Consider the following 14660-nt stretch of genomic DNA (forward strand, 5'->3'; position numbering starts at 1 on the left):
AGGAAAATGATAATGCACTAAACCGTATGAGGACTGGAGTAAAAATTCCGGCTGCTAGGCTCTAGGATTCAGCTTTACTAGTTGGCAGCTACTAGAAAAATTACTCTCATATCCTGTATTTCTTTACAGAAGAGCTCACCCTTTACTACAGAAAATATTCCATAAAAGAACCATATAAGTCACCATAAGAAAAAGGTATAGACACATCAAATTAGAGCACATCAAGTGACAAGGCCCAAATAGCTGCAGAAAGAAGGGAAGATTGTTTTAAAACAGCAAAATTCAACTCTATTCGCAAGAGTACTTGGAGCCCCCTCATGCTTGAAACCATCCTCTTACCACCCAGGGAAGCAAAATGATACTGCTAGACAAGCCAGTGCTCAACAGCTGGGATGAAAACCACTTCAAAACCAGTACGTTAAACACCGTCAACAAATCGCCAGCTAAAAACAGCCCTTGTACTTCACAAGGGAGGTAGGGCAGAGACTCCCAGTTTGAGTACTCAAGGTGCCTGTGCCCCTAGACAGCATAGGGAAGCTACCTTCACTCAGTGGGCGCAGTAAGCAGGCGAACGACAACACTCCTAAGTGGGCTCAAGAAGTATCAGCACTTACATAAGGCCACAGTTACAGGAAGCACTGTGTATTTAAATCAGGACTTTCACTCCTTGTTCATCTTCTCATCTTATCTTCAGGTACTCAGAAAACACACACAATCTGAAGTATCTTACACACAATGAGGGAATCATTTTATTAGATTATGGAAGACAGCAGCATTACAGTACAAAAAAGTTACAAGAGTAGCAGAAAAAAAGTGTTTTTGGTTTAAATACTTAGGATTATACTGGGGAACATGAGAAGGATAGTACCCTTTTCTAAACTAACTCCTAACCAGGTTATCAAAATAAGTTTTGAATATTTAGCACAAGTAAAAAAGTTACAACAAACATTATAAAATGCTTTAATAAATAGTTTTTTCTGAAAGTTTAAGAACATGTCAAACAAAAATCTACTAAAACAGAAGATCCTGCAAAGCAATTCCTGTGTTCATGTATAAAATAACTGCTTTCAAAACATTCACGTTTACATTGTTCATGGGCCAGAGTTTATGTTCTCAAATAAACATCTGCTCTTCTCACTGGTAGGGTTAACTAGATGTATGTAGTGTTATGCTTCTTCAGTAATTAAAATAAACTTAGTTTGCCCAGTTAATAGCAATAATAAAGCCTTAAAAAAAATCCCAAAAAACCAAAAACCCTTAAGTCTTCCATTTTCCATTACAAATAATCATTTCTAATGAGGTACTCCCAGCTTCTCAGCTTGCCAGCCTTTTCTTTTTTCTTCCTCCTTTAGAGCGAAAGATGAATAAAGCACAACAGAAACAAGATTGAGGAAAATATTGTTCCCTTCATTAGGCCTGTATTTAAACGCAAAAAAGTAATACCACATGTAATTAACATATTCACAAAAGAAAAAACAATGCCTCGCTATATTGGTACTGTACAGTAGATGCACCCGTTAGTGTTCTTGAGATGGGCTGAACATGGGGATAAACAAACATTTCTGGATCTATTTACATGTAAGTGGTTAAGCTCCTATGTAAATACAAATGACCAACAGATTCCTAACATTGATTGCATTAACATTGTTTTCTAATCTGGACATAATACCAAAAAAGTCTTATAAACTGCCATAAAACCTCCTTTTCTGCAACATAAATTAAAAGGAATGACATGTAAAAAAAAAGACCAAAATATTTAAGTTATTAAATCAAATATACAGAGTGATTCATTTAATATATACATATTTACAAAAAAGCACTTTCACTATTAGAAAATAAATTGTGTCAGTTGGGGAACCTAGAGTTCTCACAATTTAACTATATTGATATGGCAGTCTTTGACAGTTGCTATAGAAAAAGTTTAATCTCAAGGCACTTGTCACATGCTTCAATACTGCAATTCTAAAGTAATTAAAACAGAAATAAAAAGGCCACTTTTAAACCACAGTTGAAAGATCTCTATAATTTTTTTTGTTCCTATTACAAAGTGTGTAAGGCAAATTTGGAAAAAATCTTACCGAAGCTACTGACGTAACAAGTGCAGTGAGCTGCCATTAATAGATTCAAAGTCAAGAAAACAGCTTAAAGTTCACACAATTTCCTCAACCAGGAGGTTTTAAAGCCACCATTAAATTAGAACAAGTAATAAAAAGAAATACATTCTGTAAACAGTGTACAGTCTTTTGTAATAAACTTTACACATATTGAAAATACCTCTCCTTTGCCACACAGCGAGTGTATTATAAGTAAACTTTACAAAAATAGCAACTATCAAAGATTACTCATTTTTTTCATCTGACAGTCATTGAATAATTTATACAAGGCTAAAGAAACAAAATAAATTTTATTTATTATTTTTATTTAATTTTTTTACGCAAAATAAAGAAACTATGAACATTTGACTCCAGATATTTTTAGTCCTTGATGCAAAGTGGAGATGTCAATTTTTCCCCTCCCCAGTAAGGGTAGGCGCAGTGTGCCTACATTTCCAAATATGGATTAGTCTCTACTGCCTTCAAAGTTTGATGCATTCACATTTTTTACAGATCTGTTGTCCATTTTGCCTATTTGATGGGTTTTCTTTACTGGACTGCTCTCTGATGTGTCAGATGCCTTTGTTGGCAAAGGCTTTGCGAGTTTGTGAGAGAGGAATTTGTCCATTTCCTCATCTCTTTCCTCATCTTCATCCTCCTCTTCCTCATACTCTACATACTCCTCTACTGCATCACAAGTTCTTTTTTGAGGAGATATGAAGTTTTTGCATTCATAACGAATGTCTTTGTTACTGTAAGATCTGTCTATAGGATTTCTTATGGGATTTAAAGGTGCCCACTGGTTATTAGCACCCTCTTCTCTAGGAGGACGACTTCTTTCTCTCTCTTTTCTTCTCTTCCGAGTCCACCACACACAGATGATTATACAAGTCAGCCACACAATGCTGAACACCGCACAAAGAATTGGAACCAAATAATCTGGAGGGCAAACGAACAAAGTTGTGTTAACGGAACTAGACGTACAGACTGAACAGCTGCAAAAAAGTATCCATGTGCAGGTACAGGTTAACCCTGAAAGGATTTTAAGATGAGAAAATAAAGCATCACTGCTACACACTTATCACAGTGCACCAGTCTGTCCAGAAGTGCTTTTTACTATTTTAAGCTAAGTTAGCATTTCCCCCCCCCCCATCATTAAGCAGGAAAAACACCGTATCTGCAATGATTTCCTTTTTTCGCCCCCAATGGAGAAAATGACTATATAAACAGCATCTCTTTCTGAAGCAGTTAAGCCAAGCTGCCCCACAAAACCTTAGTAATGACTTCAGCAAACAAACCAACCCTTATCCTTTTAGGAAGCAGGTTGGAAGGACTACTATCCCTCCAGAGTAAGGACTGGTGTCTGCATGATGAAACACATGCTGCATTTACTATCAGGCAGAAAAATCCTTTCCTGCCAAGTCCAGGCATTTATGCACCACCTACCTCTTACCTTAACTGTTTTTAGTATCAATATTGTGATACTTAACCGTATCAAACAAGCACTCCTTAGGGCTTGCCAGTTTTACCTCAGAGTAAAATTCTTAGCTTCTTGTGCTAATTATTTGGTAAAACAGAATTCTGTCACTAGATATACTACTCTTCACTGCTAAATGAAAAAACAAAAGTAGCTGAGATAGAGAAACATTGAGGAAAAGCAACTATCACACAAGCCCCACTAGTGCCATCTCAGCCACATCAACCTAGATTTCTATAATAAGTAATCCCCCAAGAAGTTATGCACACTGGACATTTGCTTCTACTTCTTTTGCTGTGACAGAAGAACAGCCTGTTTTTCTACTCTCTGAAGTTGCATGTGGTAAGAGGAAATAAAACATGAGATGCTTTGCTTTCTGCAGGGTCAAAAGGATTGCTCAAAATTCCACAGAAAAAAGCTGTCAACCTACTACTCTAGCCTCTAATCCAAGTGTAAATTCCCTCTGTAGTTTTAAGTCAACTGTTTGGCAAATAGTCTGCCATACAAAAATGACTGCAACAGCTTCAGCACCATGGTGATTTATTCCACCTTTAAAGTGCCTCTGAACATAATCTTGTGTGAAAATTTTGTGCATGTAGAATCTAACACATTCTCAAACACTTCATTCTAGTAAAGGGTGAATCCACTAGGAATATGGTCGGTCTTAAGGTATCTAAACTTGTATTTTAGCAGTTTGGGAAAGGACAGTACTCCTGGAAATAACTGCTATCCTTCCCTCATTTTTCAGAGAGGGTCTAGTATCAAACTATGAATTTTGGGGAAAAATACTTTAGAGGAGTTTTTCATACAAGCCTCTCCAAGATTACAATACAAAGCTTGCATTCTTATGGCAACCACACCCACTAATCTAATGACTGAATCCAAACCGGCAAGATTCTTATACAAGGAGTTAGCCATTTAAATACTTCTTCACTTTTCCTCTAGTTTTAAGAGAGCAAAATATTCTTCATCTGGGACCCATATGAAGTGATCTCTCCAGGAATTTGTCCATCCCAGAAAAATCAGGTTCAGATTCTCACAGATGCAGGAGGTTATACCAACATTGTGTTACATTTGAGAGCTAATTAAAGGATAAAAATAAAAGAAATCAAATAAAAGAAAAATTCATGAAAATTCAGATTATCGTTTACTTCGAGTCCATTTAAGAAGTCAAGAGCATCTGCTCAATACTAGGCATTCATATTGAAAGGAGTCTTGAAACCTACTATTTTCTGGCATTAGCTATAAGATCAATGAAATTTACTTCCTTAGAGAGTCTTTTAGAGTCTTACTGAGGTGGGCAGCAAAGTAATCCCATTCCTCTTCTCCCAGAATTTAATGTAGAGGCAGAAGTATGTCAAAATGTTGGCTCAACTCTCATCTATGTAATTAATTTTTGTTCAATACACCAACAAACCTGATGCACTCCTTTCTCAGGTGAGTTGAGGAAATTGTCTATTTGCCAAGATTTTAATAGATTAAAGACGCTCCCCTAGAAGTGAAAGGCAAGGGAAGTAGAACCAGGCAATTTGCTCATTGTTTGGACTATGGGTAGAAGACCTTCCAGAAGGTTATGTTGGGGGAGATCTGAAAAAAAAAAAATTTGCAAGTCTCCTACCATTGTAAGATTTCCACTATAGGGCTTCTTATTTGAACTGGAGCCTACTGGCATAATCCACAAGACTTTCTCTTAGAAAAGACTAGGTGTCACACTATGTTTCTACCTCCTCCCGTCTTTCTCAGCAGCGTTGAGCACTGGGGCTTGGGTAAAGTTAATTTGGGAGAATCAGAAAGGATGTGAACAATGCATTAATGATAAAAACTCCTTAATTAGATAGAGGTATGTTTACACTGGAGAATGTGATTGAAAATTAGAGTCAAATAGTGTAGAAGGGTAGGATATGATGTTTAAACTAGCACACAAACACAGGTTCTTGCTTTTAAGAAACTTTCTGTTCAGTTAGAGATAGCAATTAAAGAGTTAAAAGTAACAACCCGATCTACCACTTATGTTAAGACAGACAAGAAACCGACAGTAGAGGCACAGTACATGCTTAAAAAAGAAACGTATTGGGAATCTTACCTGATGATGAATTCCCAACAACTATGGTCTCTACTTTGACTTCAGTTACTGCCAACATAACAGTGCTGTTTTGCCGCTTGGTGATTGCATTTACTATTGTATTAGCAGCATTCTGTATGAGACTATTATCTTGTTCATCTTGATGTGGGACAAAAGACTAAAGGGAGTGGAGGGAAGGAGAAAAATAATTATTGCCATCACCTCACTGTGGAACTCTTTCTAAATCCAGTTACATCTTAACTGAGCTCTGTAAGTTTACCTGACAGTTACAAACAGTACCCTAAACGTTTACTGTAGTAATAGTCTGTGCAGTGCAGATTGAACCAGCATGCTATCACACTTAGTGGACAACATGCCTACTTGCTAGTGTAGCATACCTCAAATAAGAGGCAGTTAACTTCCACGTTACTTACGCTACTGAGCTAAACTTAGTCATAGCTTGAAGCACTTGAAGACATGCAGATTATCTAGATACAAGCTTGGACTATTAACAGTCTACTATATTTAAATCATACACTCCTGCTCCTTGCATCACAGCTCAGCATGTTCTTTATAGTATTAGTAAGCAAAGATAGTCCAGCTTCTGCCTAGACAAGTATTTTACCATGAAAATTAAGCAATTCACAAGCGTTGACTGACTGGGCTATGCATGCTTCTAAAGCAAGTTTTTAGCTTTGTAGAGCAAGTTACTGCCATCTCTCCACCTTCCCACTTAAGACTTGTGTTTACTCAATGTCCTAAAGCAGCCATAACAGATGCACAGCAGCCAAACTTCTTTATGCTGCCAAGATTCAATCCAATCACTCGCAGACATATCAATGTATACAGAAGGTCAATAGCCCAGGATTCCTGACAGAACAGATAGGCACCTGCTCACTAATTTGGATGGAATTTGTCTCTTAAGTGATTTATCAGTAAGATAGTGGTAGCCTTCGGTCATTAGTAAAATTCACAGTTCAAAACTATCTAGCCACCTAGGCAATTCCATAAGATCAAAAAAAAAAAAAAAAAAATCACTTTACAGTCAAAAATGAAGGATTGCAGTATCTACATTAGTCAAAAACGTTTAAACAACCTCTTCCCATGCTTACAATAGGAAAATATTTTCCTGCACACATTAGTACAGATCTCATACTTACAATAGCAACTTCCACTGCATTCTCTGTGGAGTATGATAGGTCACATAATATTATCAAAGTTCTGTCCCTAGAAACAATTCTAGTAGATGGTAAATATCGAATTTCAGAGCAAATATTTTCAGTTGTAGTGCCCTGTTAGAAGCAAGGGAAATTCCATGAATTTAGTTCAACTCAAAATAGTATTTAAAAGCATATAGCTTTAGAATTTTTGCTGTTCCTGAGACCTGATGAAGAAGACAAAGAGGGCATGAAGAGAGAGCAGAAAAGTGAGGAAAGAGGTTTGGATTCAAGTGGGAGGGAGGACTATGCTATAGTAGCATCTTGAGCATCAACTCAAAAACATCTTGAACTAATCTTGAACTGTTAGAAATAATTCAGTTAGAAGATTTGAAAGAACACCACAAATCTTTCACCTTTAAGGCACAGGGCAACTTACAGTGGCAGGAGCCCAGTAGTAAATTTTGCAAGTTGCTGACACAAAGAGTCACTGTTAGAAGTATTAATTTCCTATGCCCCGACATGGAATATAGTCCTACATATATTGCCATACTTCATTATTAATTTCTGTTCTCACCTGGGGGACTTTGTCTCCATTAAAAATTAAAGTAATTCTAGCACAATCATTGTCCAAGTATCCAGAATTAGGCAGACACTTGATATTGGCAGGCAGAGGTTCAGAGGCACTGCATTCTCCCCAGTCAGTGCATGGTGGCTGAAAGCATTTCATATACTTCTCCTGGCATTCCTGACCCATCGGACACTGGTTATTTGCATTATCCCAGTGCTTTTGTAACAGACAAGGTTTCTTCCCACACCACACCTAAAAATTAAAGAACAAAATATTGGTAAGGTTAATTGCTTTTATGCATCAAATCAAAAAAGCAATTCACATAAGACATACACGATCAACTTACTGCAAAAACGTCTGCAGTGCTGACATTTTAGCAGCAGGAGTTGCTCTTTTACAAAATGAGGACATTTGTGTTGACAAGAAAGTCAACTGAGTACAGATTACCCAAGACACTGGTGAAAGGAGATACCACCTGAAGAGTTTACAGATTCATCCCACCTAACTTCGAGCCATAAAAGAAGTTCAAACACCTATTTTAAGGCAGCCTTTAAACACCTCCACAATGATTCACATCCCTTAGATATTTTTACTGAGATATGCTAAAACTCCTTGCCACAAAATGCTCAGGATGTTAAGCGTGACAAGAGGTGATAAGCATGGTCACCTCAACCACACTTACTTCCAAAAGACCAATACACCCAAGTTATTGAGGTACAGCAAGTCTTCCAAACACAACTCCATTTTATGATGCACCTCTGTAGATTCTATGTACAGGTATCAGAGGTTAGGAAAATATCGATTTCTTAAAGCACCTTTGTCAATAGGAAAGCGTATTTGTTCTGTTAGGTATGGAAAAGCCAAACGTAATACATTGTAATAGGCTGTATTACAGCATCACTTCTGATGACCTCAGAGCTACATGTTACCCTTCTGCACACTCGTAGCCCTGCCTTTACAATCAAAAATACAAGATTTCTGAGATTCCAGCTACCACCATGTTGTTACCTTTGAAAAATCATGAAGGCATCTCAAACTTCAAAATTACATTATGAAGAAACTAAAACTGGCATATGTAAGTGCAAGATCTAGCTCTTTCTTTGCCTAGAGGACACATCTAACTAAACAAAGTGCCATGAAGGTTGAAAGTGCCATGACAGTAAGAGCCAGAGGTTTTTAAACTAGTGCTTCCAATCAGGCATGTGGCAGACTATAGGGTAAGACAATGTTATAAGTGTTATTAGTGCTCATCTGGAACTATCCACATCCCCTACAATTTGTGAGCAGTAGTGATTTTTGTCTCTTTCCAGCTGTGACATTAAGCTGCACAGGTGCCACAAATCCACTAAGAAATACTATGTACAAAAGCCTCATCACAGCAGGTACTGAAAGGCTTAGAACATAATACACTAGCTTAATCAAGTTGCACTTATGCTAGTCTTACATTTTATAAATCACAACTACTGGCACATATTCCATATTATAAATACAAAGGTTTTTACATATACAAAGGTTTCAATTTGTCAATTCTTAAACTTACTGAAAGACAACACAAAGGCAAGCATTACCAACTGAAGGAACAGTATTTTCTTCCTACATGTCCTTTACCTTAGAATTAGTGTTCCACAGAATTAGAAGCCCTAAAACTGTTTGTAAAAGTGTTAAAATGACTTATATATCCTTTTAAGGGTCATTATTCCATTCCAATTCATATTTACTTTTCTGCAAAAAGGGCCCTTCTGTCTCTAGACAGCTTGTTCTAGAAGGCAGAGAGCAAAACATTATCTTACAATTACAAAGACAATTCTGTAAGTATTTTTACAGGAAGTTGTAAAGTTGACTCTTTAATCAAACAAAAGCAGTTTGGAGGTGACCTATGCAAAAACAGAGAAGGAAAAGAAGCAAAGAAGCTTGTGCACGAAGAACCGTAAGTACATTTCAGATAGAAGCACTTAAAAATTCAAAGTGTTTACCTTGGTGCAGTCAATACGGCCATCCAAACAGTGGCAGTTGTTGCATTCTTGATCCCACCTGCTGCCATGAGGAAAGGTCATTCCCTTAAGCCAGCAAGGCTTTCCAATTCCAATCACTAAGTAAAAACCATATGCAAACATTTCACCTTTTGGAGTTTCTGAAGCTACAAAAACTTAAAAGACTACAGCTTACTGCTCCTTACACAGACTACTGTATATCAGCTCTATTCTGGCTACACTGTACCTGACTGGGTTTTGCATAAAGGTTGATAGGAAATATAGAAATACCTTCTTGGCATCTAGGACCAACTCTTCCAGGTGGACAAGTGCATCGGTATCCATTTATTTCATCTATACAAGTGGCGCCATATCCACAAGGGGAAGACTGGCATTCATCAATATCTAGCAAGAAAATAGGTTAAACTCAATGGCAAAGATATAGAACATTGTTCTTAGACATTTACTGAGATGTAACCTTGCAATGCTTGCTTTCCTGACATGCAAGAGTTTGGCTTCAGTACTAGTCTCTTAGATGATACTACTGCTTCAGGAGTAACTGCTAACAGATTTCTCAGAATTGTATCCTAACTGAAGTTCTATTGATCAAAGCAGTAGTTATGCTGACTCACAGAGCATAACTCTTAACGAGTTTCAAAGTGTGAGTAGATTCCATTTAACACATATGGACTTAGCACAAAAGCTTCTCTTAAAAAAAAAAAAAATCCACAAAACAACCCCCATCCCCCCAAGAAAAGAAACAACCTTAAAAAGCTCAGAAGCTTAGCCAGAAAAAAAAAAAATCACTGAAAAAAAGGCAAGAAAGGTCCAACAGCCCTGAGCTCACAAAATCTCCGTCTGATCTACCAAAGTGCTGGACAAGCTGTGTAAAAATGGAGTGCATCATATTCAGACATAGAGGGTAATGTTCTATTATAAACAGGGGGGAGCAGGAGAAAATCCTCCCAAACAGAACAAAATCCCAAATCCACCATTAATTAAAAAAAAAAAAAACAAAAAAAAAAAAAAAAAAAAAACACACACACACACACACAAACTGCTCTACAATATTCAAATGCAATTTTATGGTCCTTTTCCCTCTTTTCAGTTTCTCTGTCCTTGAAGCTACTTGCAGTGTAATAGGTTGGTTTTATAGCTTTGAAAGACTTGCAAAATGCAGTGAGTCACTAAATGTGCCAGCACTACATTCCTGATGTTGTTTTCATTAATGATGTCTCAGTAGATTTCTATTTATAATGTTACATGAAAAGTCTAACGAAACAAATCATCTTTAACACACAAAGTTGCTTACCAAGAAAATAACAGCTTGTTATGTTTGAGGTATGAAGCTCATAATGAAGCTTCAGAAGTGTCTGACAAATTCCTGCAACTGACGCTTGCAGTACAATTTAAGCCAAATCATTGTAGTTGCATTTAATGAAATGAAGAAAGGAACAAAAGTTCCATTATTTACAAAGTGAGAATCAGTGCCTGAATGGTCAGCTGGATTCTGCTTCATTATTTGGAATTGCAGCTGACCTAAGGCATAAAGGGTCAAAGGATGGTCTCTGTGTTTTTTGTCAGAATGGTACAATCTTAGTTCTTTACCCATGCAGGTACTTACTAATTCTGCAGTCAGGACCAGCAAACCCAGGTGCACATTCACATCGAAACCAATTCACACCATCAACACAGATGCCTCCATTGTAACTGTAAAAATAATAAACCTACCATTATAACATTCTTTCTCAGGGCAGATTCACAAGCCTAAAGATGAGCAAAAACCATAGGTGTCTCATACAGCCTGTTCAAATGCAAATTTCTATTGTCCCTATTCAGAGTACCTTCCCACTATTCAACAATACAAAATTAAAAAGTCCCTGATAACTCATAATACAAGTCTGCTTAATAAGCCATCTGCATTGTTTCATTGAACTCTCTAATTAAAGCTTTGTTAATTAAACCTTCTGCTGCTATTGAGGGACATGAGCTATTCCTATCAACAGAGAAAGCATACCGTTAAATAAATAATATTGCTCAGTAAATCACCAGTTAAAACAGCAACATCCTACAAAAACGTGTGTGTGGTAGAGGGAAGTATATTAACAGAACTCAGGGAGAGAAAGCAGCACTGTGAAGTAAATACAAAAGGAAAGATGAGGTTTTAAAAATATTTTTAAAATACATGAAGTATATGCTATTGAATCAGAAGTCAGCAACAGGAAAAGATAAGGCAGATGTTTGCTTAATCCATATCAGTACTTTTTCCCTACAGCCAGAAGTATAACCTTCTATTTAACATAGTATTTTTGCATCTTTTACAAAATTTATTTTAAAACATTTATTCAGAGTACTTGATCTAACTGGATGTTTTCATATTCATCTAAATTATCTATTTTAAAATAACGTTATTTCTCACATTTTTTATTCTAAAATTCGATTGTAGATATTTGAAATGTTATCCTGAGTCTGATTAATTGCATACTATAATAATTCAATAGACAGTTCTGGCATTACAACCACACTAATATTTTATCTGTGCGTGTATTTGGCAGCTCAGGACTGCTTTGTGATCATCTTTACTGTCAAAGAACAGATAAGGCATGCCTGAAAAGTAGAAAACTGCTTAAAATTATTTTACAAAGGCTTGCTTCAATTGTTTCTAGGGTAGAATCAATTCTAATCTGTAATGGAAATTGCTTTTACTATGCTTGCTTTTTTTTCCACAATAATTAGAGAACTGGAGTTCTCATACTTACCATGGATGAGGATTGCAGTCATTGGTATCTATAAAAAGAAGAAAGCAAACTACTGCAACTTGTTTGGCATGTTTGTTTTCTACTGCATAACACGTCAAACCCATCTATACCATTATAAGGAGCAAAGAACATTAATAATACAGAACAGACTGCTGTTTTCTCCCCCTCATACACTTGCAGCAAAAATTCAGTTAAACTTGAGACCAAAGGGATACCTTAAATCTTATGAACCAAGTGACAAACACGGAATTTTAATAACTTTTGTTGATAGCTCAAAACATACAAGACAAACTGAAATGCAGCATGGCAGCAACACAGAGTAAAGATATCAGTGGCATTGCTGGTGGTCAATTCAAATAGGCTCTAAAAGCTTTTTAAAGGATCACCATCTCTTTAGTATTTCACATGCATGCAAATAGCTACACTACTAGATTTCTTAAGCAAATCTTTCCCATTATAAAAACATTCGAATTATTTGTTAGCATTTACACTACTATAGTCAGTTTTAAAAAGCTTTTAGGGCATATATCAACACAAGAGTAATTTCAGAGTACTGTGTGTTTTTTTCCCTTCCCCCCCACCCCCCCAGGGAAAAAAAAAAAAAAAAAAAAAAAAGAAACACTAATGCAGGCTTTACTGCACCTAATCAATTCATTGTGATGATACATCAAAGTAATTAACTGGTATCCTCAGAGAAAACAGCTGTAAATGATAGAATACAAACTACAGCCTTCCTTCCCACATACCTTTCATTACTAAAATTAATATGCTGAGCAAAACAATCCTCACAAAAATGTGTTCCCAAAGATTATTTTTCTATAGGAAACTGAAGGCTTATTTTGGCAGACTTGGTGCAAAAAAAAAAAAAAAGACAATTTCTTCATTCATTAGACAAGCATCATCTTTACCTACCTCCCACCCTGAATGATTCAGATATTTTTGGCCCGTGAACTCTATAAACTTGCTTTGTCTCAGTTAGCTGCTCTGAGCCAGACACTTCTAATATCCCAGGGGAACACAGAGGGGAAAAAAGAGAAAAGGCTTACTTTGTGTGCAAGTGCGTCCTTCCCATCCTTCTTTGCAGATACAAGAAAAGGAATCTCCACTGCCAACACATGTTCCACCATTCATGCAAGGGTTTGGAATACAGCTGCTGTTTTTAGCTTTGATTTAAAAAAAAAAAAATGTCCAATTTCAATGGACAGGCCAATATCGCCACCCGAACAGTGTTTCATTCAACACCTTAAGATTTACAGGAAAGTTGAAAGATTCTAAAAGAATCTTATGTATGACAATCTTTTTCCTACCTTCATTATCACCTTCTCCTCCCTCCCTCCCCCCCCTTTTTTTTTAAAAAAATAAGCCTTCATGGTTCAATCATTACCTGTTTTCCCCCCATTTGTATGAAGCATGCTTCAAATATTTCTTATTTCCTACTCTGATAGCAAGTTACACAGGTCATCAGGCACACTGCATAAGACACTAAAAATGTAGATTTTAATTAAAGCTGTAATTATATCTAACAAGTAGAAAACCTATACTGAGTTACTTTCATCCAACTTTCTGGTCCTAATGCAAGTTTAGTATTCATAAAAAAAATATATCACAGAGATTGAAGCCCTTAATTTGTTCAATCTCCAGAATATCACAAGTATTTTCTACAGTAGCATGCTATCACTCAGAAAGAACAGCTTCTTCATTCTGTTTTTCCTGGATATGTCTCTTGTTTCCTTGGTCACAAAGTTACCCACATTATGACCTTTAGAGTAAAGCTGAGGACTAATTTCCCTGAAAACCTTCATACGGGGTGTCTTTAGACTAGTACACAATTCAGTGCAAGACTGTGAGCATTCCAAACCAGCCTTTGGAGGAGCTACAGAAAAGACAATGTAAGCAGCAAAGTAGAACAGGTCCTTAAGAATCAGTATCTAGTGCTGGGTGACAAACCACCTGCCCAGGATGTGAATGCTGTTGGTAGCTGATGACTATTTTTCTAGACAGTGGAAGAAGATACTCAAAACTTCAGTCACCAACTAACAGGAACGGCTTTGAAACAGCCAGAGGAGACAGGTTTACCGATGAGCAAATAGTTAAGTATTATCTTAACTCTTTTCTGCTCGGTCCTGTTCTTTTCCATAGGCAATTCAGACGCTTACCAATGTTGCAGGTACTTCCTATCCATTCTGGAGGACACGAACAGCGGAACGTATCTCCATCATCATAGCAAGTTCCACCATTGCTGCAAGTATTTGCATCACACTGGTATTCACCTACATGTCACAATACAGTAATAATTAGAAATACAGCAAGTCTGGACCAAGAGAAATAAAAAAGAATAAAAATACTTTGTCACAAAATTACTTTTAACCAAAGGATGACTTTATACTTAAATTTAACAGCACTAGAAACAGTTCTATGTGCTATATTACTGTAAACAAACCAAAACAGCTGAAGTTAAAGAGCATCTCTTAAGACACTAACCTAATGATTTATTTTAAAATGTTCAACTTTATTGCTGGGAAACTGGAAGAGGTAATGAAAGTATACCTATTTTTTCATTACAATTACTTA

The 14660-nt window shown here is 36.6% G+C and overlaps 1 protein-coding gene across 1 annotated transcript in view; it reads right to left on the reverse strand.

Annotated features, from left to right (window-relative positions):
• Positions 1 to 726: 726 nt before the first annotated feature.
• Positions 727 to 14660, reverse strand: part of JAG2 (jagged canonical Notch ligand 2) — a 69132-nt gene continuing 55198 nt past the window's right edge. Inside the window, 10 exon segments of the mRNA XM_062577132.1 lie at positions 727 to 3032; positions 5654 to 5810; positions 6793 to 6924; positions 7367 to 7612; positions 9334 to 9449; positions 9622 to 9735; positions 10955 to 11040; positions 12090 to 12117; positions 13136 to 13252; positions 14246 to 14359. Coding sequence (XP_062433116.1) covers positions 2560 to 3032; positions 5654 to 5810; positions 6793 to 6924; positions 7367 to 7612; positions 9334 to 9449; positions 9622 to 9735; positions 10955 to 11040; positions 12090 to 12117; positions 13136 to 13252; positions 14246 to 14359 — 1583 coding nt within the window. The 3' untranslated portion in view covers positions 727 to 2559.

This window comes from Rhea pennata, chromosome 5, assembly GCF_028389875.1.
Source record: "Rhea pennata isolate bPtePen1 chromosome 5, bPtePen1.pri, whole genome shotgun sequence".
In the NCBI taxonomy this organism is placed as follows: domain Eukaryota; kingdom Metazoa; phylum Chordata; class Aves; order Rheiformes; family Rheidae; genus Rhea; species Rhea pennata.